Source organism: Gymnoscopelus braueri (assembly GCF_963280865.1).
Source record: "Gymnoscopelus braueri genome assembly, chromosome: 5".
Lineage (NCBI taxonomy): Eukaryota > Metazoa > Chordata > Actinopteri > Myctophiformes > Myctophidae > Gymnoscopelus > Gymnoscopelus braueri.
The window spans coordinates 19,521,349-19,548,361 of record NC_137606.1 but is presented as its reverse complement, the minus strand read 5'-3'; the positions used below and the strand labels follow the sequence as shown (position 1 = coordinate 19,548,361).

At 42.1% G+C, this 27,013-nt stretch overlaps 2 protein-coding genes across 2 annotated transcripts in view; one reads left to right on the top strand and one right to left on the bottom strand.

The window, feature by feature from the left end:
- egfem1 (EGF-like and EMI domain containing 1) overlaps positions 1–27,013 on the top strand; it is a gene marked incomplete at its 5' end in the record, with an annotated part of 102,423 nt that overhangs the window by 60,791 nt on the left and 14,619 nt on the right. The window contains 11 exons of the mRNA XM_080429475.1: positions 5,567–5,701; positions 6,981–7,115; positions 8,741–8,866; positions 10,168–10,299; positions 13,335–13,463; positions 14,343–14,474; positions 15,309–15,437; positions 22,391–22,519; positions 23,408–23,536; positions 24,171–24,299; positions 24,556–24,684. Of these exons, the coding sequence (XP_080285601.1) occupies positions 5,567–5,701; positions 6,981–7,115; positions 8,741–8,866; positions 10,168–10,299; positions 13,335–13,463; positions 14,343–14,474; positions 15,309–15,437; positions 22,391–22,519; positions 23,408–23,536; positions 24,171–24,299; positions 24,556–24,684 (1,434 nt within the window). The remainder of the gene's footprint in view (positions 1–5,566; positions 5,702–6,980; positions 7,116–8,740; positions 8,867–10,167; positions 10,300–13,334; positions 13,464–14,342; positions 14,475–15,308; positions 15,438–22,390; positions 22,520–23,407; positions 23,537–24,170; positions 24,300–24,555; positions 24,685–27,013) is intronic.
- On the bottom strand, positions 305–4,849 carry LOC308086103 (EH domain-containing protein 2-like). Its single transcript, XM_080429476.1, has 6 exons — positions 4,508–4,849; positions 4,080–4,256; positions 3,563–3,660; positions 2,609–3,021; positions 2,138–2,302; positions 305–1,369 (listed from the first exon to the last, which is right to left on the bottom strand). Exons 1-6 carry the CDS (start codon positions 4,726–4,728, stop codon positions 800–802), a joined length of 1,644 nt encoding a protein of 547 aa, XP_080285602.1. The 5' UTR covers positions 4,729–4,849; the 3' UTR covers positions 305–799.

Here is a 27,013-nt window from a genome sequence, read left to right as displayed (position 1 = left end):
GCTTGTTGGTTGGCTATTTTCACTACTTTTGCACAACACTTTCATACAACATAGTTTAAAATAGGGAATTTATGACATTTATGGAAAAAACTGCATAAAACGATCAATATAGAGATACAAGATTTCTGCCCGACAGCGATATACAGTATATGAATATGAATCAATATGGCTATGGGTATAAGGCAGTACAAATCTGAAGAGATCTACAATCCTCAGTAGTGATACAGTAGGATACATGAACAGCAATTTCACACGTGCAGTACAGGAACCCAAATAAGTTATTAGTCTCCATTTTTGAAAGTTATTGCATTATAATAATTTATTTTAAGTGATAGCATACAAGTCCTGAAACAAGTTCTTTTGCTGGAAATGATCGAGTAGATGAACTTTAACATTCATTCTTGGTGGCAGGGTTGGATTTGCTGGGGGGATGGGGGGAGTCTCCGCTTTGGATATCCCCCCTCAGGTCATTATTGTTTTATCACCAGTGGGGATATGTTTTATCCTTGCTTCTGATCAGACTGAATTAAATTCATGAAGCATTTTGTTTTGGGAAATGTTCTGTAGACTGTCTGATATGTTTGATATTTATGTTTGATTATATCAAACATAAATATATCAAACACAAACATAATGAAAATAGCAAATCTCACAATGCTCACCGCATTGTGAGCTTACTGTAGAGATTACTCTACATTGGCTATTTTCCCTAGTTGTCGTATGATGAAGTATAAAGCGCTTAAGTGTTTTTTTTTGCCTTTTTTCTTTTTTTAAACAAATCGAGCCCTGCTTGATGGTTCTACTCCTCATCATCGGTGTGTTGTGGCCGTTTCGATGGTGGCACCAAGTGAGGAGGCAACTCATGAGGGAGCCAATAGCCCTCTAGTTTTCCCTCAACAAAGTGTAAGGCCAAGGCGAACTCCTCATTGTCTAGCATGCCGTCGCAGTCCACATCAGACAGCCTCCAGATATGAGCGAGCGTAGAGCTGGGCAGGAGGGTTGTCATCATCCAGTCTCGCACTTTGGTGCCGGTCAGCTTTCCCGCGACGGGACAGAGGCTGTGGAAAATCTCATCGTACTTTGGCTTGTGTTTTTCCACCACCCATTCGTCGAGGTATATGTCACTGCCCTCCTCCTCTTCTGGGATTTGCTTGAAGGGATCTCTCTTGTAATGCCCTCTCTTGAAAGTTCCCAAAAAATCACCATCCAGCACTCCGGGGAGGGACTTCTTCTTTCCTTTCTTCTGTTCCTGTTGTTGAAGTAAGGGCATCAGCTTTGCGATGTCTGTGGACAGCAGCTTGTCCAAGGAGGCCATGAGACTCGGCTTGAGCGCTTTGAACTTGGAGAAGTCTTGACCCAAAAGCCTCTCCTGAAAGTCAAGATGAGATAAGAAGATGAGAAACTGTGACTGGGATTTTAGTCAGAGATCTGTACGAGGGGGTTCCATGTCAAGGGCCCCCAAATAGCCATTGCGTGTGCCCCCTATTGCAATTTGTATTTAAAAAAAAATCTGATATGGAAATAGACGATCTACAACTCAGCTCGTTGTGAGCTTGTAGATCGGAAAATGTCCCTCTCCTTTCTAATTGCCCCCCCTGTCACCCCTCTGGGCTGCCACTTTGAAAACTACAATAACCTACACCACTGGTCCGGGACCACCAGGGGTCCATTCGGACCACACTCTCAGAGTGTACAACACTTATTTGTACACTCTCAGAGTTAAATGAACACTGAGGATTTTACAGTGCAGATTGGGGTCCCAAAGATTTAAAAAATCACACCCAGTGTGAAGTGGGCGGTGTGGTCATCACAGTGGTCATCACAGTGATGGAAGCTCACAGTACAGCTAGGGGTGTACTAATGAGCCAATCACAGTACAGCAAATGTGTACTAATGAGGTGTCCCAACCCCACTTATAGGGCGGCTACACCGCCCAAAAAAAAGAATTATACACACACTTTTTGACCCATAAGGGTCCATTTGGACCCCTCGTGGGCCCCGGACCAGACGTTGAGTGACCTACACAATGGCCTTCATTGTGAAGGAACTGTGGTAGCCACTGAGCACTCAGTTCTGCAGGGAACATTCTCAATATACATACAGTATGGTGAAATATAAAGTGTGAAGAAGGGCACACCTGCATCTTGGTGCAGTCTGGGAAGTCACCCGCTGGGACTCGATGCTGTTGTTGGATCTTCTTGAAGATCACAGGAAGCTGGTAGATCAGGTTGTGCTTCTTGGACTCCTTGCAGAAGATGGTGGGCATCTCTTGCTTCAGATAGCTAATGATGTGTGCATGAGCCTAGGAAAGACCAAACGGGTGATAAGTTATAACCAAAACAGCCCAAAAATACATTTTTTAAAGTACAGCATAATATATTATAGAATACTGTATTTTATGTATTATTTTATTAGTGGACTTTTTAGCCGTCATTGTCAACGTGATGACTGAGATGAATACATTTGTGGATACTGGATTATGCATAACTGAATGAATCCCCAAATATTTCCTTATTTATAATGATTAATCTTATATATTCAGTGGATAATTAACCCAATAATTTTGTCAGTATAGCTTTAACATTGTCCAGAATCTCTCATCGCTCACCCTGACTAGACGGGCCCTCTTCACCAGGTCGTTCAGCCTCCGTATAGCAGCGTTACGGGGCAGGTTCCTTATGTCGGCCAGGAGATCCTCTTCCTCCATCTCGATCAGCTGGTAGTGGTCGCACGTTCGCCTCGGCTCGGACCAGAAAGACCCAATGTAAACCCGCAGAATCTCGGGGGTTTTAAACACTTTCCCCAGTGACCACATGAGGGCGCCGTACACCCGCATGAGCTGCTGGGATTCCACCCTGTCTGCCTTGTTGAGAACCACTCGCAGCTTGTCCTCGTGGCCGCGCAGCGCCCCGAAGGCCCGGGTGAGCTCATCGGAGAACTCCAGCTTATGCGCGTCAAACAGGAGGATGATTCGGTCGACGCGCTCCGCAAACCAGCGCAGCACTGCTGGGAAGTCGTACCCTGGAAGACAGCAGAGGGTTTTCATTAGCACATTATGTACTGGGGCCAGGCTCTATATGCCTTGAGAGGTAGAATATGTAACGTGTCCCAGTGGGCCTCATCAGTTTCAGGCCTGTTTCGGTTACACCCAGAGATTAATGCGTCCATAAAGTATAGAGAAACCTGACCACTGCTTACATCTCAAATCCAACTCGTTGTCATATTATCTCATTCGCTCAGCTTCTGGCCTGCCTAGTTTTCTGTAGGATTGGAATGCCCGTAAACTCCCAAAGTACATTATAAATGAACTACAGTGAGGAAAATTAGAAAATTATCCCATTATCCAATTTTATTTCAACTCACCTTGACTCCTGATGCCAATAATTAATATTCCTGGCCTGTCAATTATGTTGTCAGCCTTTAATAGTGTAAAATTGCATTGGGTGACATTGTAAATACCTTTTAACTATCAAAGTACATTTAAGACTAAATCAGGAAATTATATTTACGTTCCCTGCCAACATCCAGACCATCACCTTTAGTCACTTGTATTGTCTCTCACCTCGACTCAGTTTTCTCTTAGCAGAAGTTAAGATGCCGGGTGTGTCGATAATGCTGATACTCTCCAGGATCTGATTTGGCAACTGAGCACACTGAAACCTGGACAAAAGAGGAACATGCATTATTTAACATACATCTAGATAGAGCTATTTCATGCTGTTGCTATTCACTATACTTTATTGACATGAATAGCATATGAGCATTGAATTCCAAAGTCAGTATCACTGTGTATGCAACCAGTGTTTTCATGCATAAAAAAATAAGAAAAAACGGTTTGGTAGAAATCTTCAAATAGTTTCTAGAATAATATATATTAATACAACATTTTGTTCTAAGAAGAGTATGTAAGAAATAAGCATAAGCATCATCTCTTTCCTCTACCATATCCGTCCCTCTCTCTCTCTCTCTCTCCCTCCCACCCTCTCTCTCTGTGAGCCTCTCTCTCAATCCTTCTCTCTATCTATCTCTCTCTCTCCCTCCTCAGTCTCTCTCTCTCTCTCTCTCTCAGTTCTCATCACCTGTTTAAAAAGGAATTTCCGAAAGGGTTAAGGTTACGAAAAGGCTTCCTTGGATCTACAGTCAGGGCATTTCCTGGGATAATTCCCTCTGTGTCTCCGTGCATAATGGCAGTGAAGCAGTCAGTGGTCGGCTCTGGTCCAATTCTGCTACCAGGAAAGTCTTGCTCTATAAGATACCTAAAGAAACGCGCACACACACACGCAAACACGCACACACGCACACGCACGCGCACACGCACACGCACACGCACACGCACACACACGCACACACACACACACACAGAGATGAGTACACAACACACAAGCACACACGCGTGCACAAACACATACACAGGTCTCCATTTACTCAGATATATGATAGTTACACAGTAATACACATAAAAACATGCACAGTGGTAATTAACTCGGGTAACAATGATGATACTCACTTGATAAAAGTGGTCTTTCCTGTTGAATACTGACCCATCACTAAGACCATTGGTTTGTTATCAAAGTCTGCATCCTCATAGCTGGGAGAATGAAAATGCTGGAAGCTGTAGTACTTCTCTATGGGCATCAGTCTCTTATAATAAAGATTTTTCAGCTCCTCAGTGACCATGTTGACATCGTCCAGTGTTTTAGGGCTGCTCCAAAGCCTGCGGAGAGACATGGCGACAAGGTTTATGCCTCCTTGACGCTGAAGAAAGAGTTTCTGCTGAATGTGGCAGCAGGCCCTCGCTTCTCTAAGTCCAGACTGAATGTGTATGATGGAAGTACGTGAAAGCCGAATATTATCAGAATCCCACAGCTGTCTGCTCCATCCTGCTGAGGGACATTAGGAGGGTGGAGAGGGTGTAACCAGAGACTGCAGCTGCACCTAACACAAAACAGTAGATGTCAAGCGGGACAGGGTGGAGTTGAGTTCAGATCTGTAATGGTTTGAGGCTGAACTGGGACGATCCGGACAGAGTTTAGTAGAGATTGATTGCTTTAAACCCATGGTTTAGGCCCACAGTGTCAGATTTTGGGGTGTACTTTCATTCATAAACTTTTTTTTGTGTAACATCACGTCTTTCAGTTGTTTGGTTCATTCAAATGAGCGTTAACTTTAACCACATGAATGAACCCTAGCGTCAGAGAGTGCACATCCAACCGAAATCATGTGCAGGTGCAGGATGAAATCAACAATGTACAGAAAACTGTCTGCACACCAACTTAAGGGCAAATAAATATATTGCTAATTATGGGAAGAAAAGTTTTTTTTTTTTTCCCCATCTATGATGTCATTCTTTTCTTGTAAACATGCCTTTCTTAGATTCAGTAATAACCACTTTCAACCTGGCTTCCCTATCTACTAGCAACTAGCTCATAACATGAGCTCATAAACTATGCTTTTGCACAAGGGCTTAAGGGGTTAAAGCATTACCCAATTGCATTGCGACATACATCAGATCCAAACAAAACATAATATGTGTCCTTCTCATTGAGGTCCTCTTTCCTTCCCCCAGCATGTCCCAGGTGGACCCACGGTACAGGCTGTTCCAAGGAATGCGACTGTGTTCTGAGACATTCCGCTGGCTGCGACCCTACGAGCGGCACCTGTGTTTGTAGGCCTGGATACCATGGTGCACGGTGTCAGCATGGTAAGCATTGTCCTGTCCTGTCCTGGCTTGACTTTCCAGAGAACAGTGATTTTTCATTTATTAGCATTAAATGTATCTCTTTGGAATTTAGGTGAAATCTTGAGGTCCAGAGTGATTTGGATAGAGTGGGACGGTATGGGTTCAGCTTCTCACTCAAGGAAACTTTCACCGAACACATGGCTATTGTCAGAGCCAAGCCTTTGACTGTCCATGTACAAATTGTGCTAACTAGCATCTTTCTGTGTTGAACACTTAGCAAGACTTTACACACCAGGAGCGAATGGAATAAACGATACAAACATGTGATATGCTTATTTCACATCAAGCTATTCATTTGGTGATGCCTCATTGAAACAGGTGGACGATTTTTATCACAGAGAAAAATCTACCTCATTTCGAGAAAAAAATAGGCCTATATTGCTTATTGCTTGCGTTATATTCACGCAATTAATTAATGCAAATTAATCGCACAAAATAAACACCCCCTGTGTGTTAATAGACACCCTAGCAGTTCCTAGAGGCTGTGTAGCTCCTTACACCAAATCTTAGCTGTACTGATAAAGTGTCCAACTTAAGACATTTTTTAAACACCTAAGTGGTCATTTTACAGTGACGTGGATTTCTTATGTAACTTCCAAACCGTTTTAATTCTTGTGTAAGTTTTTAAGTATGTCTGCCTGAAAGCTTTGCCATTCTATGCTTGCATAAAGTCAGACAGTACGGTTGCTCATGGAGCAGCTTCAGACAGAGTTGCTTGGTTCTCGCTTATTTGGATTATAACTTTGGGAGAGACTTGTCCAAGAGTACAGGAAATAAAATATGTGCAAGCTGTTTCACATTACTTCTTGTCCTTACAGTATAGCGTTACTAAGGTTGACTCCCTAACTTGCTCTCACAACCACATGTTGATTTAGGGGACAGATTGGCTTTGGACGCCTTGATCAATCAAGGCAAGGCAAGGCCAGGCAAAGCAAGGCAAGGCAAGACAACCTTATTTAATTAAAAACATTAAGTATTAAGACATTAAGACACTAAGCATTGAGAGAGTGCAAAAGAAACACATTATGAAAATACGGGAAAAAAAGAGGGGAAAAAAGTAATAAATAAAACAGAAAATAAGAGAATACAATAACAGGATACATTATTTATATATATATATATATATATTAAAAAAAAACATTAAAGGGCTCAACTAGTCATATGCTCAGTTGTTTTTGAGTTGCTCCTTCACTGCGCGTGCATGTGTTTATGTGCATGTGTGTTTTTTTTCTCTCTGTAGACTGTGTGTTAGGATTCTTTGGGCCTGGCTGTGAGAAGCAGTGTGACTGCCCAGGTGGAGGACCATGTGACTCCGGTAGTGGGGAGTGCAGCCAGAGATGTCCTGCAGGCCTTCATGGGGACAAATGCCAGCTGGGTGAGACGAGGCCTCACAACACCTGCAGTAACACCGTCTCAAACATATGTACACTTGCAACATTTGATCATCTATCCATGCTCTCACGTTACTTGTACGCATGTACATCCAATGTATACAATATTTTTTTAAAGGCTCACAATTTGAGTTATACTTTTTTACGATGTGATTACATTCAAAGTCAATGCAAAGACACAAATTGGCGCAGGTTTGGGTGGCGCAAATGAGGTGGTTCCAGCGGCCACGAAGATGTGAAATTTCACTTCTTCCTCGTCCTCTCTTTGTTGTAATAAGTTGTAATTCTTAAATCTCCTTCATGGTTGGAGTGAGTTTGTTTGGGCAAACCCCAAGAAAGGTTTATACTAGTGTAGCAGAGTAGCTCAGTCTGAAGCCCAAAAGCCTAATATCGATCCCCCCATCTGGCCATGGGGTGATTCCCTCTTGCCCTAGCGGTAGAGGTTTGGTTCCCCACATGGGAGAACCTGGTTTGAATCTCGGGTGTTAGCTGTCACCTGGATTCACCTGGTCTGTGTATTTCATGGAAATGTCGTGGTCCTAATACGCTGTACCATCAGCGTACGTGGACTATGAACGCGGGTGTTCCTCCTCAGCAGGGCCTCGTCTATCTGGCTGCTTGCTCTACTGGCTGATGGAAAGTTCCGGTGGCTGAGCTCTCAGCACCATGGTCCAGAAAATGTTTGAATTTGGTTCAGGAGGTTCTGTTAAAGTCATAATGTTACTGTCTCAGTGGACGAGTCCGAGATAACAGTGCAGAGTTACAGTATGTCAACCCTAAATGCTCAGGCATGCTGATTTTATTAAAGCAAGCAAACCATTCACCTTTTACTAGAATGTATTTACGCTATGTTTTGACGGGGGCCTCTTAGTTCTAATACAAGCCCAGAGACAATAGGCAGAAATTGATTAAATAAACCAGTGGTTCTCAAAGCTGGGTCCTTTGGGGGGTTCCAGGGGATCCCCAACAACATTTGTTAAAACAGCATCAACATCAGTTTAACCACTTTTACCCATATTTTATGCATTAGCTATATGAAAATAGCAGATTTTCAAATTTACAAAGGTTGTGAGCTTGAAGATATACTATTTTTCAAAGTGTGAAAAAACGTTTTTTTTTTTTAATAATGTGTTTCAATGATCCAATGTAGTTATTATTTAAGCACAAACTCTTGTTAATACTTTTCATTGGTGAAATGCTTATAAAACCACTTTCAAACTTGGTGTCCCGATTTTGGGCACGTCATTATAGGCAAAATGTCAACATTTTGTTTATACTGTGTACAGTGGCAAAAATAGCAGATCTTCAGCACAAGCTCACAAGAGTTTGCATCACATTGTATTAGTTCTAGCTGTGCTGTGCTACTGCTGTATAATATTGAGCAGTCCTACTGTATGTTGCACTGTGCTTTTGAAGTGAAGAGAAAATAACTGCATACAGCTTTTGTGTTCCCAAGAGTGAAATCTTTCTTTTTTTTATTACATTATTTATTGCTGTGAGCACAATGTTTCAACAAAGTCTGGTGTTCGTCAGGCCTCTGTGACACGTTGCGCTGTGCTTTTTGTACCATTGTTGCATTGGGTTTTGATGTATTGTCCTGTGCTGTCAGCCTGCAGAGAGGGGACCTATGGAGACGGCTGTGGGTTAAGCTGCGAGTGCGGAGGAGCTCCATGTGATCCCACTACTGGACGCTGCATCTGCCCTGCTGGGAGGACTGGGGACTCATGTCAACAAGGTGCACAACTTTTCATTGTCTTTAAATGTACTTACAACGCCTCGCGATGCGTTGTGAGCTTGTAGATCAGATATTTTCTGTATTTGTTGTACTAAGAAGAATATAGGGCTTAAGTGGCTAAGAAAAAACGATTTTTTAAATGTAATAATTCATAGCATCCCTCTTAGCCTGCTGTCACATGGACTCATTTGTTCCACAGGACACAAATATCCTAAACTGTACAAGTCTTAAATAATTAAGTTTATCATGTTTAAACATACAGCAGGAAAGGTACATCGATCTAATGACACTCTTAAGACAAACGTAGGAAGAAGGAAGTGGACTGCTAATCATATATCATTTATATATTTTTATAATGACACATTATTTTAGCTGAGTTATACCTTCTCATAGTTCTACTTGAATGTTGACAAGAAATAATAATCCCGCTAGTGTTTGAGTACCGCGAGCCGTGAATGTGTAGCGAACGCGTATATAAGGATAAATATACTAAGGATTAGTCTGTGACGTCACTGCTAAAATACCAAGGATGCATCCGTGACGCCAATATCATATTAACAGAGACGACGTTACATTTCGAGGTTTCAAAGACCAGCGCACAGTCGCACACACTGCTTTGGTTGTGTATTGTTGATCTGTTGTTATTATAACTCAAGACAACGTCAGGAACACAGTCAAACTTTATTATTCACTCTAGACTCTGACAAGTGACTTTTCTTCTGTGAATGACATTCTCTAGCTCCCAAAGCCCCATAGTCCACAGCGCCCCCATGAGGCACATATTTACCATTACTGTTAAATGTCATGGTCTCGAGTGCGGAAGAATCTTGGCCAATGTGTATACTGGCCAGCTGCGAGAGGCCAATCGTACTCGGGAACGGTTTGAATCAATCGGACCCAGTCTGAATCCGCCCTTAGTACTTCTACCTTTTTAGGCCCGTAAAATATGTTTTTTCACTGGGAGTGACTTTAATATCATCTGACTTAAATGTATCTTGTGCAGTGGTTCTCAAACATGTTCATGTCAAGAACCCCCAAATGTATATGTATTTGGCCGTGGACCCGCATTTTAAAAGAGTTTGTGCCAGGGACTATGGCTATTTAGTATTTTCGAATAGCCATAGAATTAAATAAGGGTTAGTGGTTAAACCATTTTAACTAATTTAGCTGAGGACCCCCTGGAACCCCCTCCCTGGGGTCCCCGGACCCCACTTTGAGAACCTCTGGTCTAGTGGTATGTGTGTCCTGCCCTCAGTGAAACTGGAAGATGAGCTCTGCATGTGCTCCCTTGTTTCCTGCAGACTGCCCTGATGGATTCTGGGGGTTGCAGTGCCAGCTGTCTTGTAGAGCCTGCGAGAATGGAGGCTCCTGCAACAAGCAGACTGGTGTGTGTAATTGCAGGCCAGGTTTCACTGGAACACTCTGCCAGGCTGGTGAGTTTTAGCCAACTTGTTGCAGATCTGTGTTTTAAAACCTCGCAAACTATTTCCACTTTTACGGCACGGCACGGCACCAAAGCGGTCAGCCGTCTAGAACAGCGTTTGTCTGTGTGAACAGCTCCATGTTAGCACAGACACTGACAGCAGCCAATGTTCCTGGATCACACAGTTCTCTTTATTTCAATGAGCTTTACAGAATCAAACAGGGCTGCTTGCCATGCTGTGGTATAACTGAAACTGAAACTGAATCGCTAGAGAAAAACTGTTACAGGGGAGAGCAGATTTAGCGTTCTGGCTGGAGAGAGGCTCTCTCCCTGTGTGGGGACATGGATATGCATGTACATACGGCATTGACTGCTGCTGTCGGAGTGATGCATCATCGCGTCATTATTGGTTATAACTCACGTAGAAAATGTGGGTTTTCATACCAAAACCCTCAACGTTATAGTTATGGTGATAAAACAGAAAAAAAGTTTTGTCTCAGGTACAGCCCAGGGATATTTCTTGCTGTGGAGTTATGTCAAAGTGTCCCCTGCCAATATGGCATATGTACAACCCAACTCTACGTATTTATATAGAGTTTAATACTGACAGCAACAGCTGTCAGTATTAAACTCAATGCACACAGCTAGTTTATTCTGTGTGCATCGATTACTGTACACTCACTCATTAGTACACTCACACTACTGTAGGTCCGAGTCCAATTAGTTTGACTCGGTGTGTCTGCTTAAATCAGCTATCACCCATGCCACTGTATGTATGTATTTGTATGTTCCCCAAATCTTGGTGTCCGTCCAGCTGTCCGTCCGTTTGCGGCTAATCTTGCAATTCACACACGATCAGCGCCACATTTCCTGTGCATGCTGCCAGTAGGCCAAGGAAGTCAACCGCCTAATATTTTTCACATTTTGTGATTTTTGTTTTTTTGTGTGAATATGTTTCACGTTTTGTGAATTCAATCTCAGATCCACTGTCCCATCATCCCTGCATATTTGGGCAAGGCCGACATCATCAACATGACATCATTCTTATGACATCAGAGATTCACAGGGAAGCCATGCCATTGTTTGACCCCATCTTGTATGGAAATATCAAGCTTTTTGAAGAACTGATCTAGTCAAATTTCAGAAAATACACACACCATACACCATCAGAGTACGAGCCCAAACTCTCTGGTATTAGTTGCATTATGCTTCATTTTCTCACACTACAGCTACTGTAAAATGAAAGGAAAGTGGTACAAGTGAAGATGTGTTTTTATATACGAGTTACGAATCTCCAGAGAAGCCAGGTTTATTTCCTGGCAGCGGTGCCTCTGGCTTGGCCAGGCAGCTCAACGTGGTTGGGGAGACGGCAGGGTCCTTGTCACTGCACTAGTGACTCCTGCTGCTTGCTCTGGGCTGTCAGGTGAAATGAAGCGGCTGGCTCCATGTGTATCAGAGGAGGCATATGGTTGTCTACACCATTGATTCTCAACCTTTTGAATTTCAAGGACCCCCAGTTTGATATGCATTATGCCACGGACCACCCATTTGATAGCATTTTTTATCTCTGGGATGCCGATGTACACTGTAAAGTTGTTGTTGTTCATTTAACTCTGAGAGTGTACAATTACGGGTCCATTTGGTTCCATTTGTACACTCTCAGAGTTTACAGGTCCATAAGGGTCCATTTGGACCCCAGGTGGTCCCCAGACCCAACGTTGAGAACCAGTGGTCTACACCCTCCCCAAGACCAACAGTGGGGGTTGGCAGTGCCAGGGACCGCAGTACACATGGAGGGGATTGGCAATGACTAAATTGGGGAGAAAATTACCACTTCTCATCACTTTGTAGCCTACTATGTGGTTCTTTCACCATACCCCATGGTTTGTATAGGCTTAAACAGCTACATTGAGACTCAAATAAAGACAAAACTGGGATTTGAATACCAGGACGTGCTGTCAGTCACTATCGATCATTATTTGACTTTTTTGACATCAGCGCTATTGGCAATTATGCGGGCAATGTGTCCTGATTTTCAACCTGGCTTGGCTATTTTAGGCATGTGATTTTAGGTGGAAGTTTAACAAAAGTTTCAAATGTTTTCCAATGTTCAAAAATAGCACATTTTTGGAGTAGGACTTAGTGGTTAAATAAAATAATGCTATTTGTTAATTAAAAAAAATGTGTTTGCTTATAAATTAAGTGTTCTCAAATAAAAACTTGCACTTTGCGCCACAAGATATTTGTCAAAATATCGGTAATTGCCTGGTGGTCTAGGACATTCCAAAAATCCTAAAACTTGGCATTGCTTGAACTTCAGTGACTTCGATGTTATGTTTGGAACTGTAGTAAGACATGTCTTCTCATGAATGAAACAACCATAATCATACTCTAGCTGGATGTCAAGTTTTGCAGCAATTATAAATATGTGCCAGCATTTATGTTTTAGCTTTGGAAGGATCACAAGTCAATATGCAGACCGCTTATTCGCTCCCATACTGTATGTTTCAAAGCATGCTAATTACAGTGGTTAAAAAACAACTACAGGACAGTCTCTGAATTCCACATTTATAATTTCAATAATGTGTTCTGTCTGTTCTTTTAATTGCTTCAATTCTTGACGTTTTTTCTTTCTTTTCTGAAGTCATAAAAAGTTGCAGTCAGTGACTGTTTCTTATTTCCTACCAAGTTCTTCTGTTAGCCAAGAATGTGGCAGCGTGCGTGACTAAAGTGTATTAATTACATACAGTGGTAGACAACGTACTCAACCCCAGTAGTGGTCATGTATAACTCAGCTACAAGTGAAAGTTGCTCAGTCAAATTTGTACTTGAGTTAAAGTACTAGAGTACAAAAGTAGTACAAATATTTTCAAAAATAGTGAAAGTAGCCAATTTACAAGCTCATCTAAAACACAATGTATTGTGAGCTTGTAGGTTGGCTATTTTCATGATATAATTTATATAAAAAAATAGAGCTTTAATGGTTTATTCATGATGCAGTTTTGTACCACCGTTTATTAATGTATATTGCTGTCTTCTCCACAGAGTGCCCCTCAGGATACTACGGCCCAGACTGTTTGATGCCTTGCTTATGCCACGCTGACGCCAGCTGCGACCCACAGAGTGGACGCTGCTCCTGCCCGCCTGGCAAAACAGGCCCTGACTGCATCACACGTACGTAGGGCAACGATTCCCAGCCTGTAGGTCCCTAAATAATTAGCAAAACACTAAGATTTTAATGATAATTTAACATGAAAAGATTAGTGTAACAAAAAAAAGTCCTTGAAAATTTAGTTTTTGTTGTGATACAGATGAATAGGAACTTACAGTATACTAGGTTAGTTCCATTGATTCAAGCCAGAACACAATCGATTCATTCGTCATTAAAATAAACACGCGAAAAAGCACACAGCCCACCCATCTCACCACTTTTTTCCCAAGATTTTAGAGTGGGCAGTGATCCAGAAAAGATTGTGAACCGCTGACATAGGGACTTTCTTTTTAACCACAGCAGGTAGTCTCGCGTAGCCAGACGATTGGAGATCTCTGCCTACCGAGACATCTGGTGACATTTAAATTCATAAATGAACAAACCTACCCGCCTACTGCTTTAGAAACTTATCCTGATACCATCCCATAATTGGTTCTGCAATTCTGTTATTTTTTCCCATCTCCTAATTGTTTCCGCACAGTTTTAGCCCCTACATTGAGAGGTCACCAGAAGTATCAGTACTCTGATAATATCGCTACGCAAGACTAGTTGGTAGTATGTGATTTAGGTGACAAAACAGTGAAGGTATCAGGGGTTAAGTCCTGTGGATGCTATGCCTTCTAGTATTGTATCCGTTTTTAAGACAATGGCCCCGATTCACTAAGAAATTTACGACCATATTTTGATCTTACCGGCATTTAAGACTTAAATGCCGGTAAGATCAAAATATGGTCGTAAATTTCTTAGTGAATCGGGGCCAATAAAACTATGTTATAGGACCTTTTTGTTATTAAATGTGTGTAGTGTGTAATTATTAATTAATGTTTTCTTGACCTCCACAGCATGTGAACCTGGTTCCTGGGGACAGGATTGTGTCACTAAATGCCAGTGTGGTGACAGTTCTCTGGGCTGTGACCCTGTTACCGGCCGTTGTGTATGTGAGGCTGGCTTCACCGGAGACCACTGTGAAAAGAGTAAGAAATCTTATTAGGAGAGCATTCAAATAACATTTCCCCAAATCTTTCAAGCTTTCTGTGGATCAGTTAACTTATATTTTAGTGCATGCTGCCCCCTAGTGATGAGTTCTCGTCCGGACATAGCACTTCTGATTCTTTAAAGTACTGACTTGCAGCAATTTCATTTAAATAATTCAGTTAAATTAAGAAATTATGAAAACTGCAATCCATTACTTTTTTTGTGTGAATAAAATATTATTTTGACCAATCTGTATGGTAGAGTTTGATAATACAATATAACACAAATGTGGTAATTTTCCTTGGTCTCCCTGATCTTCTATTGAGAAATGTAGATCCTGTGGTCAGGTAGGACCACTACTGGTTGACAGGTGGTATTGCATGATGCTCAAAAGCACAATATATCCTCTGCCCAAACAGCCTTTCTGTAGCTCAGCAGTAAAAAAAAAATTGGCGCTGAGTTTGAATGGGAATACAGTGGGACATTGAAGTTGCGGATTGCAGCTTTAATTAATTAATTAATTAATTAATTAAATTTAGGCAGTGGGACAGTTTTCTGGTCCCCCGAAGATAAGAATCTAACCCTTTTTGAAGGATGCCTGGGTGACTGCGGCAGTTTTGAGCTTGTCGATATGCTATTTTCAGCGAAAGCCTTTCCCACAATAACAGAAAACAGAAAAGACACGAGTACAGAGCCCTGAGGGATTCCGCTCAACCATATAGGGTTTAAGTGGTTAAAAGAGATGAACATTTCCATGCTTTAAGAAACAGGACATACTGTACTGTGCTATTACTATGGCTGCTGCATTTTCCTTGCTTTGTGTCTTCTTTCAGAGTGTGTGAATGGAAGCTATGGGCAGGGCTGCGCCCAGAGATGCCACTGTCAGAACGGAGCTCTGTGTGACCATGTCAGTGGAGCCTGCACGTGTTCCCCTGGATGGGCCGGTTCCTTCTGTGAGAAAAGTAAGTTATGAAAAGAGTTTCTTTAACCTCTTAGCCTGACTAACTGTCTTACAATGAAAATAGCAGGTCAACAGTTCACATTGCGGTCCATTGTGAGCTTGTAGACCTGAGCTTGTAGACCTGCTATTCTCGCTACGCAACACCACTGTACGATGTGTATAAGTTCATACAGAGTAGCCCTTGGCTATCTTCCAGAATTTCCGCCTATTACCACATGCCCAAAATAGGGACACCAGGGGTTGCAGACTGAGTCCTTATTTTCCTTATCAAAAAAAAAAATCGTTATGCACAGCCACCTTGCACACTGAGTCCAATGCATATTATTAGTTGCAAAAATGTCACAGAATGAAACAAACGTGCAAGCAGTGAGGAGGATTGTGGGGTCATCTCAATTGCTGAACACAAATAAGAGAATTATTGGATGCATCCTGATATCGTGTAAAGAGCAAGGAGAGTTTCACCTGCTGTTCAAGGATCTGCAGGATTATCTCGATGGTTTAAAAATCGAGATAAAAAAATATTTCAGTGGTCCACTTTCTACTGGAGCAACAAAATAAGACCACCAAATGTGATCCTATACAGCGGCTGGCAGTAGGGACACACACACACACAAATGTTTTTTATTATAGTTTTTTTTATTGCCATTCCACATTTTATCATGCATCGGAAAAGTGTGCACTAGACAATGAGTTTTTCCTGAATCCATAGGCTTCATTCTTCAGAGTACAGCTTCAGTCACTGCAACATACAGACACGATGATGTGAAAAACATCAAAAAAGTTTCGGATGTAGTGTGTAAAGGTGATTGACACAAGGTGAGGTCTTATAACATTTTTAACGTGTGGCTATTTCGGATGAAGAATACAGACTCGGTGTGCAAGCTCAGTGTGGTTAAACTTATATAGCCCCCTAGCCATTGATCTAATGTAATTCCTCAGTGCACCCTTCACCCTTTGATGCATTTGACCAAATTAAATGTGCCTACACTTTTATTTTGATAGGCTATGATTCCTAAAAAAGTGAGATACTGTTTGGTGGAGCCACCATGATGCCTTCATACTGTAGTTATGTGGCACATTTTATAACTTTTATTATTTACATGACATTTGAAGCAATTCATGAAGCAATAATGACAACATTATTCAGATTGCACATGGATAGACCAGAAACTCAGCATTCTATTTTCTACCTCCTTTGGATGTCCTGGTACTGTGCCTGCTTTGAGAAAACTAAGATATCTAAAGGTCAAATTGTAATTTCCATGGAGTTCCATCCTGAGAGAAACCAGATATAATGTTCTGTAATACGTTACCTGAAACTCACCTGACACTTATTCTCCCATTAACCCATTAAGACCTGAGGCAGATTCTACAAAATGCCTTTCTAAAATGTTCAAAAATAGCAGATGTACAAGCTCGCAGCGCGGCACGAAGTGGCGCGCTGTGAGCTTGTATTATCTGCTATTTTTGAATAGCCAACGCAAAAATAAAATGACACAGATGCTTTCCTGGTTTTAATGGATTAACATGACCACGCCTCTCTAACATCTGTCTGTTTGTATGGGCTGGAATGTTCTGTGAAACAGTCAACTTTTTAAAGAGATGTGCATTTCAAGTTTGATTCCACATTATAAACACTGGATTCCCTCTCCTGGTCTTGAAATGTACAATGTCTTTCTGATCGAAAAGGTAACACACCCAAACTGCTGGAGACAACCACTTTGATCTATTTTGATCATGGAAAAAATATTTGTATAGTTAACACTGGCCCCCAAAACATTTTTTGACACTATATTCTGGACTATATTTCCCCTCTTTTTTTTATACTTTTAAAAAATGCAAAAAAATTATGTTGGCTATACATTTTTTGTTTAGGCAAGTAGGCCATGTTGATGTTAAATGTGTCAGCAATTTCATTTTATTTTATTATATTTATGTTCTTTGTAATATATCGTCTCTCTGTCGTGTGGAAACCTCATATATCCAACTTTTCCAGATTCAAATTCAAAAGTAGCAGATAGACAAGCTCAAAATGCGTTGCTTCGCGCCGCTTTTCGAGCTTGTAGATCTACTTTTGATGCTTTTGTGTGACGCTGTTGTATGATCAAGTAGGGCGTTAATTTACCAAAAAAAAACACACAAACAGTTAGAATATGGAGAAGAGAGCTTTCTGCCCGACAGCAACGATATTATCCACATAGTTGATGCTCAGTTTTCTAATTTCTAATTCCCTCTCTGTGCCCATTGCCCTCAGGGTCTCATGTGTCTTTATCTTGAACATCCTCTAGAGGGAGCTATAGGATGGGCTTCTGCTTATAATGTACAGCATGAACCATCAGTAATCTAACACAGACAATCAAACCACAACAATTGTGTTTTAAATTATAATAGTTTACATTTTGGGACAGCAGGATTTATGATATTTTAAAATCGGCACATGTACAAACATGCATTTATGGTGCCGTGGCACGGCAAACCCTTTACTCTCTCTGATGCTCTGCTTATATCACTGTGATATTTTATTATTTATGTATTTATTTGTTTATTAAAGACATACCGTACCATCCCTCACAGGGTCTTAACAGCATAATGGATTTGATCTTGATCATGGTCTTTTGACTGGAAGTGGTCCTATTGTTATTACAAGGTGTGAGATTTACTGTAAGTGTACTACCAGCCCTGGAAACTCATACCACCTCAGCGGTGCATGGGGGGACACCGTAAATCACTGCCGTGTCACATTAGAACTAGAGCTTCACATCCCTAGCCATAACAGTGTAATGGCCTCAGACGCAGACGTCATTCTGATTGGACGTTGCCGTGGAAATAGGGCTATCGGTCTGGCCAGATTCTGTTTTTTAAAGGCCTTTCCCCCTAAAACAGAGGTGTCCAGTTTCTCAAGTCTTCCACGGGGCCTCTTCCCTTCAGGAGTAGTCAGGAAGGGGCCGGCTCAGCGAGGAGGACCAGGTCCTCCGACTATGTCTGTCTGATCCACAGAATTGAACCGGATAGAGATGGCGTTCCCGTTTTAACCACGTAAACCCCTATGTACTTCGTTGTACATCAGATAGCAAAAAATGCCGATCTACAAGCTCACAACCTGTCACGTTGTGAGCTTGTATTGTAGTTAGGCTATATTTTTGCCAAATATTTTCACCTATTATGATGTGTCCAGAATAGGGACGCTAGGGTTCATGTGGTTCAATTAGCATTCATGAAGGGCAGTTGGGTTTGGCTGCATGGCACACAGGATATTTGGCATCAATAGAATTGTATCAGCGATAGATAAAGTAATTCATGGTCATAACAATTGGGGCTTTGCATTATTATCATTGGAAAGCTGATATGTTGCCATGGCAAAGGCATCATTTAACTGAAAAACCCCCAGGATGAAAGTTTTAAGCCAGTCTAGCAGAAAGAAAGCAGTCAAAGGGCTGACATTGACCCAAAGCTCTTCAAACGTTAGTTCAATTAATGTGCGTCATGCTCTCTTTCTGCTCGGCCCTCTTTGATGTTTGCATCAAAACAGTTCAGCTGCTCGCAGCTGCCCCGGTAAACGGTCGCCAAACTTCCGCAATATTGTCAGGGAAACGTGAGCGTTTTGTTATCGTTGTCTCGAACCTTATTCATTGTCTCACAGTCTGTGAGTGGCACCAGGAAGTTCTATTCTGCGTTCCTTCTATCCATTCTAATTCTGTGGTCTGCACTCCCCTGGCTGTGTGGTCCCCGGGTCTGCTTTATAGGCTGACAGCAGTGGCTCTTACACAACCAAGGATCTGGAAATAATCCCGCTGTCTTAAAGAGCTCATTTAGAGCCGAGATGGAGACTCTCAGTGATGGCACAGTGTGTGTGTGGTAGTGGTGGCGGATTGACTCCTCCATGCCTACCTATAAACACAGGCTGCAAAAAAAGAAATCCCTGAACTTTGAAATGCTGGCGGGCCCAAGGCTAATATTAGATGACTTATTGCTGGTATGTGGTTGAAACGGAACCTCTCTGCCCCCTGCTGGTGCAAATGAGCAGAGTCTTCTGTTTTGAGAGTGGAGCCACTGTACACCATTACCTACTGTGGTGCTGCTCATACTGTACTGCAGAGGCAAAGAAATAAAAGAGTATTGGAAATTTTGAAAAAGTATATTTCTGTGGTATGTTTTCATATAAATTTATGCCTTCCCTAATAAAAAAACGGGGTTGTTCTTCCCGCGGCAGTGATAGGATGTCTAGCTTGTCACTATGTCGTCAGTAATCGTGATGTTGATAATAAACAATGAAGCAGCACGGCCGCAGAGTTACAGCGCAGCCAGATTAAGATGACAGCATCATCAATGGGTGAAGTCTAAAACCACACTATAAAGGCAGCAGAGACTAGACGTCATGCTGTCAGCCCGGGAACACAGCGGTGGTGCGGGCCAGAAACTGCTGAGCACGAGGGATGATTTCCCCAGTAGAAGAAGCCTTTAAGGGAAACTCCACAGGAGGAAGGACCCGTGTACATCATCTTGCAGTGGTGGACAGTAACTGAGTACATTTACTTGAGTACTGTACTTAAGTAAAGACATTTGAAATATATATATTTTTTTTTCCTTTTGTGCAAGCTGATGACTTTCACTCAGCTACATTTTAGAAATAAATATTTTTGAAATATTTGGACATTTCTAGGAAGGGACTCTTGTGATCGAAACTTATTATTTATATTACTTAAATTAATTAGGAATTAACCACCCTTTTCAAATGTTGTTAAAATAGCCGATGTACAAGCTCACAACTTGAACTTCGGGATTTGTAGTTTTGAATAATTCTTTTTTAATTGAGTATATACTTTGTCCACCACTGACATCATGTAGAATATATACACAGTGGTAGGGCTGGGCAATTAACCGGACATCAAAATAAAGTACATCAATCAATCACATATATTGAAACCGATATTTGTGAACCAATAATCGACTTAATCTTGCTCATGTAGGTTAATCGAATAATCGAGAAGCAGGCTTTTTTGTTTTTGTTTTTAGAAGACTCTTTATTTCAAAGAAACAACACGAAAAAATTTTTTTGTCAATTCTTTTTAATAATCGACTAAATAGATGAGTCTGATTAAGAACATAATATACTTGTTGTACAATGTTGGTGTACACTTTATACACACTCATACTTATCCCTCACTACATAACTGCACATCTCATTTTACACATACACATCTCAAGGACTGCAACGTAAGCTTTTTTTGCATTTTATCTTTTTTATTATGTGGGCTATGTTATTGTTACATATGTGTTTTATATCAATAAAGATGTCAGTCAATCAAAAAAGTGAAATTGTGAAAATAACCAATCTACAAGCTCACAACGCATCGCATTGTGACACGTGGTGGTGAGCTTGTAGATCTGATATTTTTTCACTATTTAGAGAAAAAAGATAATCGTTCATTAATCGTAATCAAGACAAAGGTTTGAAACAATCGTATTGATTTGAAGTCATAACTTTCAGCCCTACACAGTGGCATTTACAATGCACCAAATTGTTGAACATTTTCATTTCCATTTCCACACTTATCGCACTCCCATTTTTGGTCTCCCTGTGATGGCATTGTGCCACGCCTCCTTTCTCCCTTATGCTTAATTCATAGCCCGCTTCGTTGCACGTGACACCGGTGCGCAGAGGAGTATAAATCAGGCTTTACACACACACGAGAGGTAGTATGTAAATGAGAAGGGCTGCTGCCCACGGAGGCTATTGGAACAAGAGACATATAGGAATTGGGACGGGGCCAAAGCCATAATCAGCTCCAGATTTGCCCACACATAATAACAGCTGAAAGCAGAAGAGAGGGGATTTGGAAGGGAGAAATGTCAACCATATCTGTCAATCAATCAAAGGGCTTTGGCAGAGCAAGAGTAGCACTCATGTAAATACATTCCAGAATGGAGGTACGTGTTTTGCAAAAATACTACCATTATGCTCGTGTTAGGCTGTGATCCCTACAACTGTTTGGTGACAAATTGAGCAATCAAAAGAAGACAGTGAATAAACAGAGTCATTCTTTCCTGCTCTGGTGAAGTCATGCTTGCAGACAATATTTACATCCCGGTAGTGGAAAGGCCCATTCATCCCCCAGCCTCTCGCTGAGTCCTTCTGGATGGCAGGCACTGTGTTTACCAAACTCACTGAGTGTCTATTGACTCTACACACACTTAAACAATCTCTAGAACCCCGCCTTGAGAATGGGAAACAGACTTTTTGTGCTGGCGGTTCTGCACACCGGCAATGATAATACACTAGGAGTGAGCACACACACATACACGCACACACACACACACACACACGCACGCACACACACTTGCACGCATGTGTAGTGTACACATGCATATGCAAATGACGGTCGGTGCATGCGAGTTGCGTGAATGAAAGCATGGTGTATGTCCATGAAGGCATCTGCACTTTCTTTGCACACTCCCAGAGTTAGATTAACACTGATATTTTTACTGTGTATGTCTACAAATGTGTGTGTGTGTGTGTGTGCGTGTGTGTCTGGGGGGGCACAGTAACCTGGCTTTGTTTTGCCTTGTGTTGCCGGGACCTGTGGGCCCAGCAGGTGCTCTAATTACCAGCGTTCTGTGCGCCCCCCTCCGCCGCCCCCCAAAGGAGAGCGGCCCCCGGGCCGCCGGGCGACTTTGATGTGGCCCAGATACGCTGCACATGTGGGACATGAGCTCACTTAACGAACGCAGACGCTCCGCAAATGAACAGCCGCAGCACGGTACTGCAATTTGATATTGGTATTTTCGGTAGGTGGTAAGAGAGAGAGAGAGAGAGAGAGAGAGGGAGAGAGAGAGAGGGAGGAGTATGGGGAGAGAGAATAAAATAAAAAAATAGTTGGCATCTGAGCGTTTTCCTCTCCTCGTGTGTGGAGCTGCCAGTCCTAACCATTGGGATGTTTTATCTTTGGCCCACAGTGTGCCCGGACGGCTTTTACGGTCTTGACTGTGGCCAGATGTGCGAGTGCAGGAACGATGCCCGCTGCCACCACATCACAGGAGCCTGCCTCTGCACCGCCGGCTGGGCCGGACCACACTGCATTCTGGGTAATGGAAGCCACATCATTAAAACGGGGTGTGAGGGAGGCCCTCTCTCTGCGAGCCCATCACGACATCCTCTCCTTAAATACAACTGCAATGTGTTTGTGAACAATTATCTCTATAATGAGACATTGCCAATGACTTTTTTTGTTTCAGGGATGGGTAAGGGCGGGGCGGGGCGGAGGGAGCGAGGGGAAGGGGGGACAACAGTTCCCTCGGGCAACGATGGTTAATTGGGGTCTATTCTGGATAAATACATCCACGTGTTTATTGGGATGAACATCGGGAGAGGGAGGACTTTACATGGAAAGCTCTTATAGTCGGGGCTGGGCCCATCAGTGTTAGCATGCCGAAAGGTTTCCTGAGAGCTTCATGCCCTTGTTTTAATGAATCCAGTGAAATGCCCTCTAAAAGTTCAGAGTCTGTCATTCTGAAGTCTTATTCAAGGCACTCCTTTCGCCACAGCCCGTTTTGCGGTCCTGATTACCATTGCCAGAGTCAGCAGAAAGCCACTAGCATGACTTAATGACACGTCTCTGTCATTAGCTGGTTTCCCTCTCTCTCTTTGACTCAAATGTCATCGCAGACATTGATCATTAGGGGAAGTTCACGATACGTGCCCAGAAAACCCAAAAATGCCCTAAAAATGTCAGCTCTTTTTGTTTCTTCCTTTCCTCCATAAAGTCCTCTAGTCTGGCTAAATCAGTGTGGATATACTGTAGCCACAGTGCATTGATTGTGAGATAAATGCGTGCGTGTGCACGTCTGTGCGTGTGTGGGCGTGCGTGCGTGCCTGTCTGTGTGTGTTCACCCGCGTGCTTGTATGATGCACTTGGACGTCCGTCGTCCATTCACTTTGTGTGTGTGTGTGCTGTGGGTTGTGTGTTTGGGCAGGCTGCCCGGAGGGTCTCTTTGGCGAGCGGTGCAGTGAGACCTGTGTGTGTCAGAACGGTGCCAGGTGTGACCACGTCACCGGCCGCTGCAGCTGTACGGCCGGGTGGACGGGCGCCAGCTGCCATCAGCGTGAGTAGCTCATCACTCAGCCCCATAGAAATGCAAAGGAAAACAGTGACAACAGCTCTATGGCTCACTGTCCCTACGCTTTAACACAGGGCCACTTGAGGAGGTTCATTTCAATAAGGATGCCCTTTCATGGACACGCTGACACACATCCTCAGTGTTAATTTAACTCTTGAGAGCGAACAAATGTAACACATTTGCTCGCTCTCAGTTCGCTCTCATTTGTTCGCTCTCATTCGCTTACATTTGGTCGCTCTCTGAGTCTCAAATGGATGCATTACATTAACACTGAGGATTTTACTATGCTATGTCATAGATACAGTATGTGATAAATATAACTTTTGGCATTTTCTGATGCTCCCAGTGACCCGTTGCTTAGAGTGCTACAGTGCATGTAGTGTAAGCTATTTGCTAGTGATTTCAGTATGTTCTTGGAGGGATGGGGAATTGTTTTCAATGATCTATCCAAAATGTTATTACATATGGAAATGTATGTCTGTTTTTCAACACAGTCGGACAATAATACATTAATAATTCATATTCATAATTGCAATGTTATGTATATGTGGCCTTTTCACATAAGCTGCTTTGTCTTGTTATCCGTTAACCTCCTGTATCATCTTGTGTTTGTGTTTAGCTTGTCCTGCAGGACAGTACGGTGAGGACTGCTCCCATCAATGTCTTTGCCAAAATGGTGGCTCCTGTGACAGCACCACTGGCCAGTGTTCCTGTTCCCATGGCTGGACAGGAGCAGCCTGTGAGCTGGGTGAGTTGTCCTCCTTCTCTGGAGGGCACGTCAACAAGAGCTCTCACTGACTAGTACCACTTGACAGGATTAAAGCTAATGTTGGAGGCACATTGCAATTTCCCTCCCCCTGGGACCAGAAAAGATTCCCTTTCCCGTACTGCATTTGCTGTGATGGTGAATGTTAACTTTGACAAAAAAGAAAGAAAGAAAAAAGGCTTGTCACATACTCGTGTCTGTACTGTTTGACCTGAGGTGTCCCTCTCCTCTCTCCTAGAGTGTGAGGAAGGGCATTACGGGGAGGGCTGTGCCCAGAGCTGCAGATGTACCAACGGAGGACGATGTGACAGAGTGACAGGGCAATGCAGCTGTCCTTCTGGCTGGGAGGGCGAGCACTGTCAGACAGGTGAACCTCTAAATATCCTAGCCTTAAAGACGGGGTGCCGTGATTTTCAGTGATTTTTTCTATTGGCACGTTTGACCCTCAAGGTTTCAGCCTCCAGGTAGAAACTCAAAATAGTCAGAGAAGACATAAAACACCATAAAAACACCACCAGGGGGCTTAATGAAGTTCTATCAACCTCATAGACACATGAAAAACAGAAAAAGTGCAAAACCATGGCACCACCTCTTTAACCACTTGCAACCTAGCACCCCTACTTTGGGAATGTTATTATAGGTGAGGTTTTGCTACCTTTTTTCAAAAATAGCAGATGTACAAACCCACAATGTGTCGCAGTGCAACGCGTTATGAGCTTGTAGTCTATTTGTTTAGTTTTTTGCAGAAAATACCAGATTTTCAACTTTCTTTTTTCTAAAATCTTTTACCGGTATATTTGGCGATCAACACTAATATGCTATGAAGTATGAATAAGGCTTTAAATGTGTTACTACTGCAGACCTTATAAGGCAGGACAGAGATATATCGGCAGTGCAACGTAGGTGTGAGGGCCACAAACCTCTAATAAGTAATATATCCCTTTGTGTAAAAAAGTCAGCTCAGCTCTCACAGGATTATCTTTCTGTTCTTTTCTTATTTCTATTCTCTTCTTTCTAATGTTATTGTATATTTGAAATATTATTCACTAATCTTACAGAAACATTGATTAAACCGTAAATCCCCATATATTGAGTACCCTGATGTCATCAATATGACAGTACTAGCGTCATAGACTGACCTGGACTCCATGCCTGACATGGAACTCCATACTGTATAGGCATACAAGGGACACAGACGGGTACAACCGGGTATGCATAACTGGGCATGCATTTCCAACTTGCATCATTCCTGACTGTTACTGATGAACAAATCTAAACACATACATTTCAAATTATAGTTGTTGCTGACTCACTGTTTATTTACTGTTTTATCACAGTTTTATCACGCAGACCTAGGGTTGCCAACCATCCCTTGAAATACGTAATCGTTCCTTATTTAGTAACGTGCCCCTTATTGAACTGATAAGCAGAGGTGGAAAAAGTACTCAAATTCTTTACTTAAGTAAAAGTATCAATACTGCAATATAGAAATACTCAGTTACAAGTAAAAGTCCAGAATTCAAAAGTGTTGGCATCAAAATGTACTTTAACTCTTTCACTGCCAAGAGTATTTTCATAAAGTACTCCCCCAGTGCCAGCGATTTAAGTGTTTTTTAATTTTTATTTTTTTTAATTTTCATTCAAATAAATTCTCTGATTGCGGTTTTAAACACTTACGACAGTTCTACCAGTAGAGAGCAGCAAATCGACACATTGATCGCCTCGTTGACTCGCTCGCCCCCTCCCAAACAGGCTTACGTCACATCCGGTCATTAACCGGATGTGACTTTTTCGACAATCGCTGATCGGGCTAAATTACGATGTGATACACGACGACTACGATGACTGTTAGTCACCCAGACCAAAGAGAATAGAAGTAGACCTCTCCGTTCGTTTTTTATACCGTGTGAAAAACCGTGACTTTCCCTATTCTGGCCAAAAATGACCGCGGGAAAAAAATTTGAACTGGAAACGGAATCTGCATCATGAAACCGGAACCCAATGAGTCTGAAGGAATCAGAAAGCGAAAGTGATCATGAAAAATAAACAGAATAGCGCGACCACAGTAAAAAGTTAAAACTCTGGATTTCTCGTTCGGGCAGGGAGGGTATTCAGAGAAAACTCGAGATAACTCGGGGCTTGGCACTGAGAGAGTTAAGTACCAAAAGTAAAAGTACTAAAATGTTTGAAAATAGCCTATGTATAAAATACGGCTAAAGTGGTTCATGTATGTTTTATAATATCATAATTTATATCTGAAAAGTAACTAGTAACTAAAGTTTTCAAATAATTGTAGTGGAGTAAAAGTACAATATTTACCTCTGAGATGTAGTGGAGTAGAAGTAAAGGTATTGGAAATTGGAAATACTCAAGTAAAGTACAAATACCTCAAAACTGTACTTAAGTACAGTACTTAAGTAAATGTACTTAGTTACTTTCCACCACTGCTGATAAGGGACACACTGTGTTCCTTATTTTGAGGAATCAATCAATGACACACATCTTACAATTGTTAACCACTTAAACCCTCTAGAATCTAGAGCATACATGGGCAACTGGCGGCCTGGGGGCCACATGCGGCCCCCACCTTCACTTAATGCGGCCCGCAGGTTAATACTGATATATTATTGATTTCAGCTGACAGAATTCTATTGTCTTTGCTATGTCCAATGCATTTGTGTTTAAGGTCATAAAGT

Coding starts and splice junctions, on each gene's coding strand:
- LOC308086103 (XM_080429476.1), bottom strand. CDS start 4,728: ATGTCTCTCCGCAGGCTTTGGAGCAGCCCTAAAACACTGGACGATGTC. Junction 3,022..3,562: donor TAAGAGAAAACTGAGTCGAG/GTGAGAGACAAT, acceptor GCTGTCTTCCAG/GGTACGACTTCCCAGCAGTG. Junction 2,303..2,608: donor AGAGGGCCCGTCTAGTCAGG/GTGAGCGATGAG, acceptor GGTCTTTCCTAG/GCTCATGCACACATCATTAG.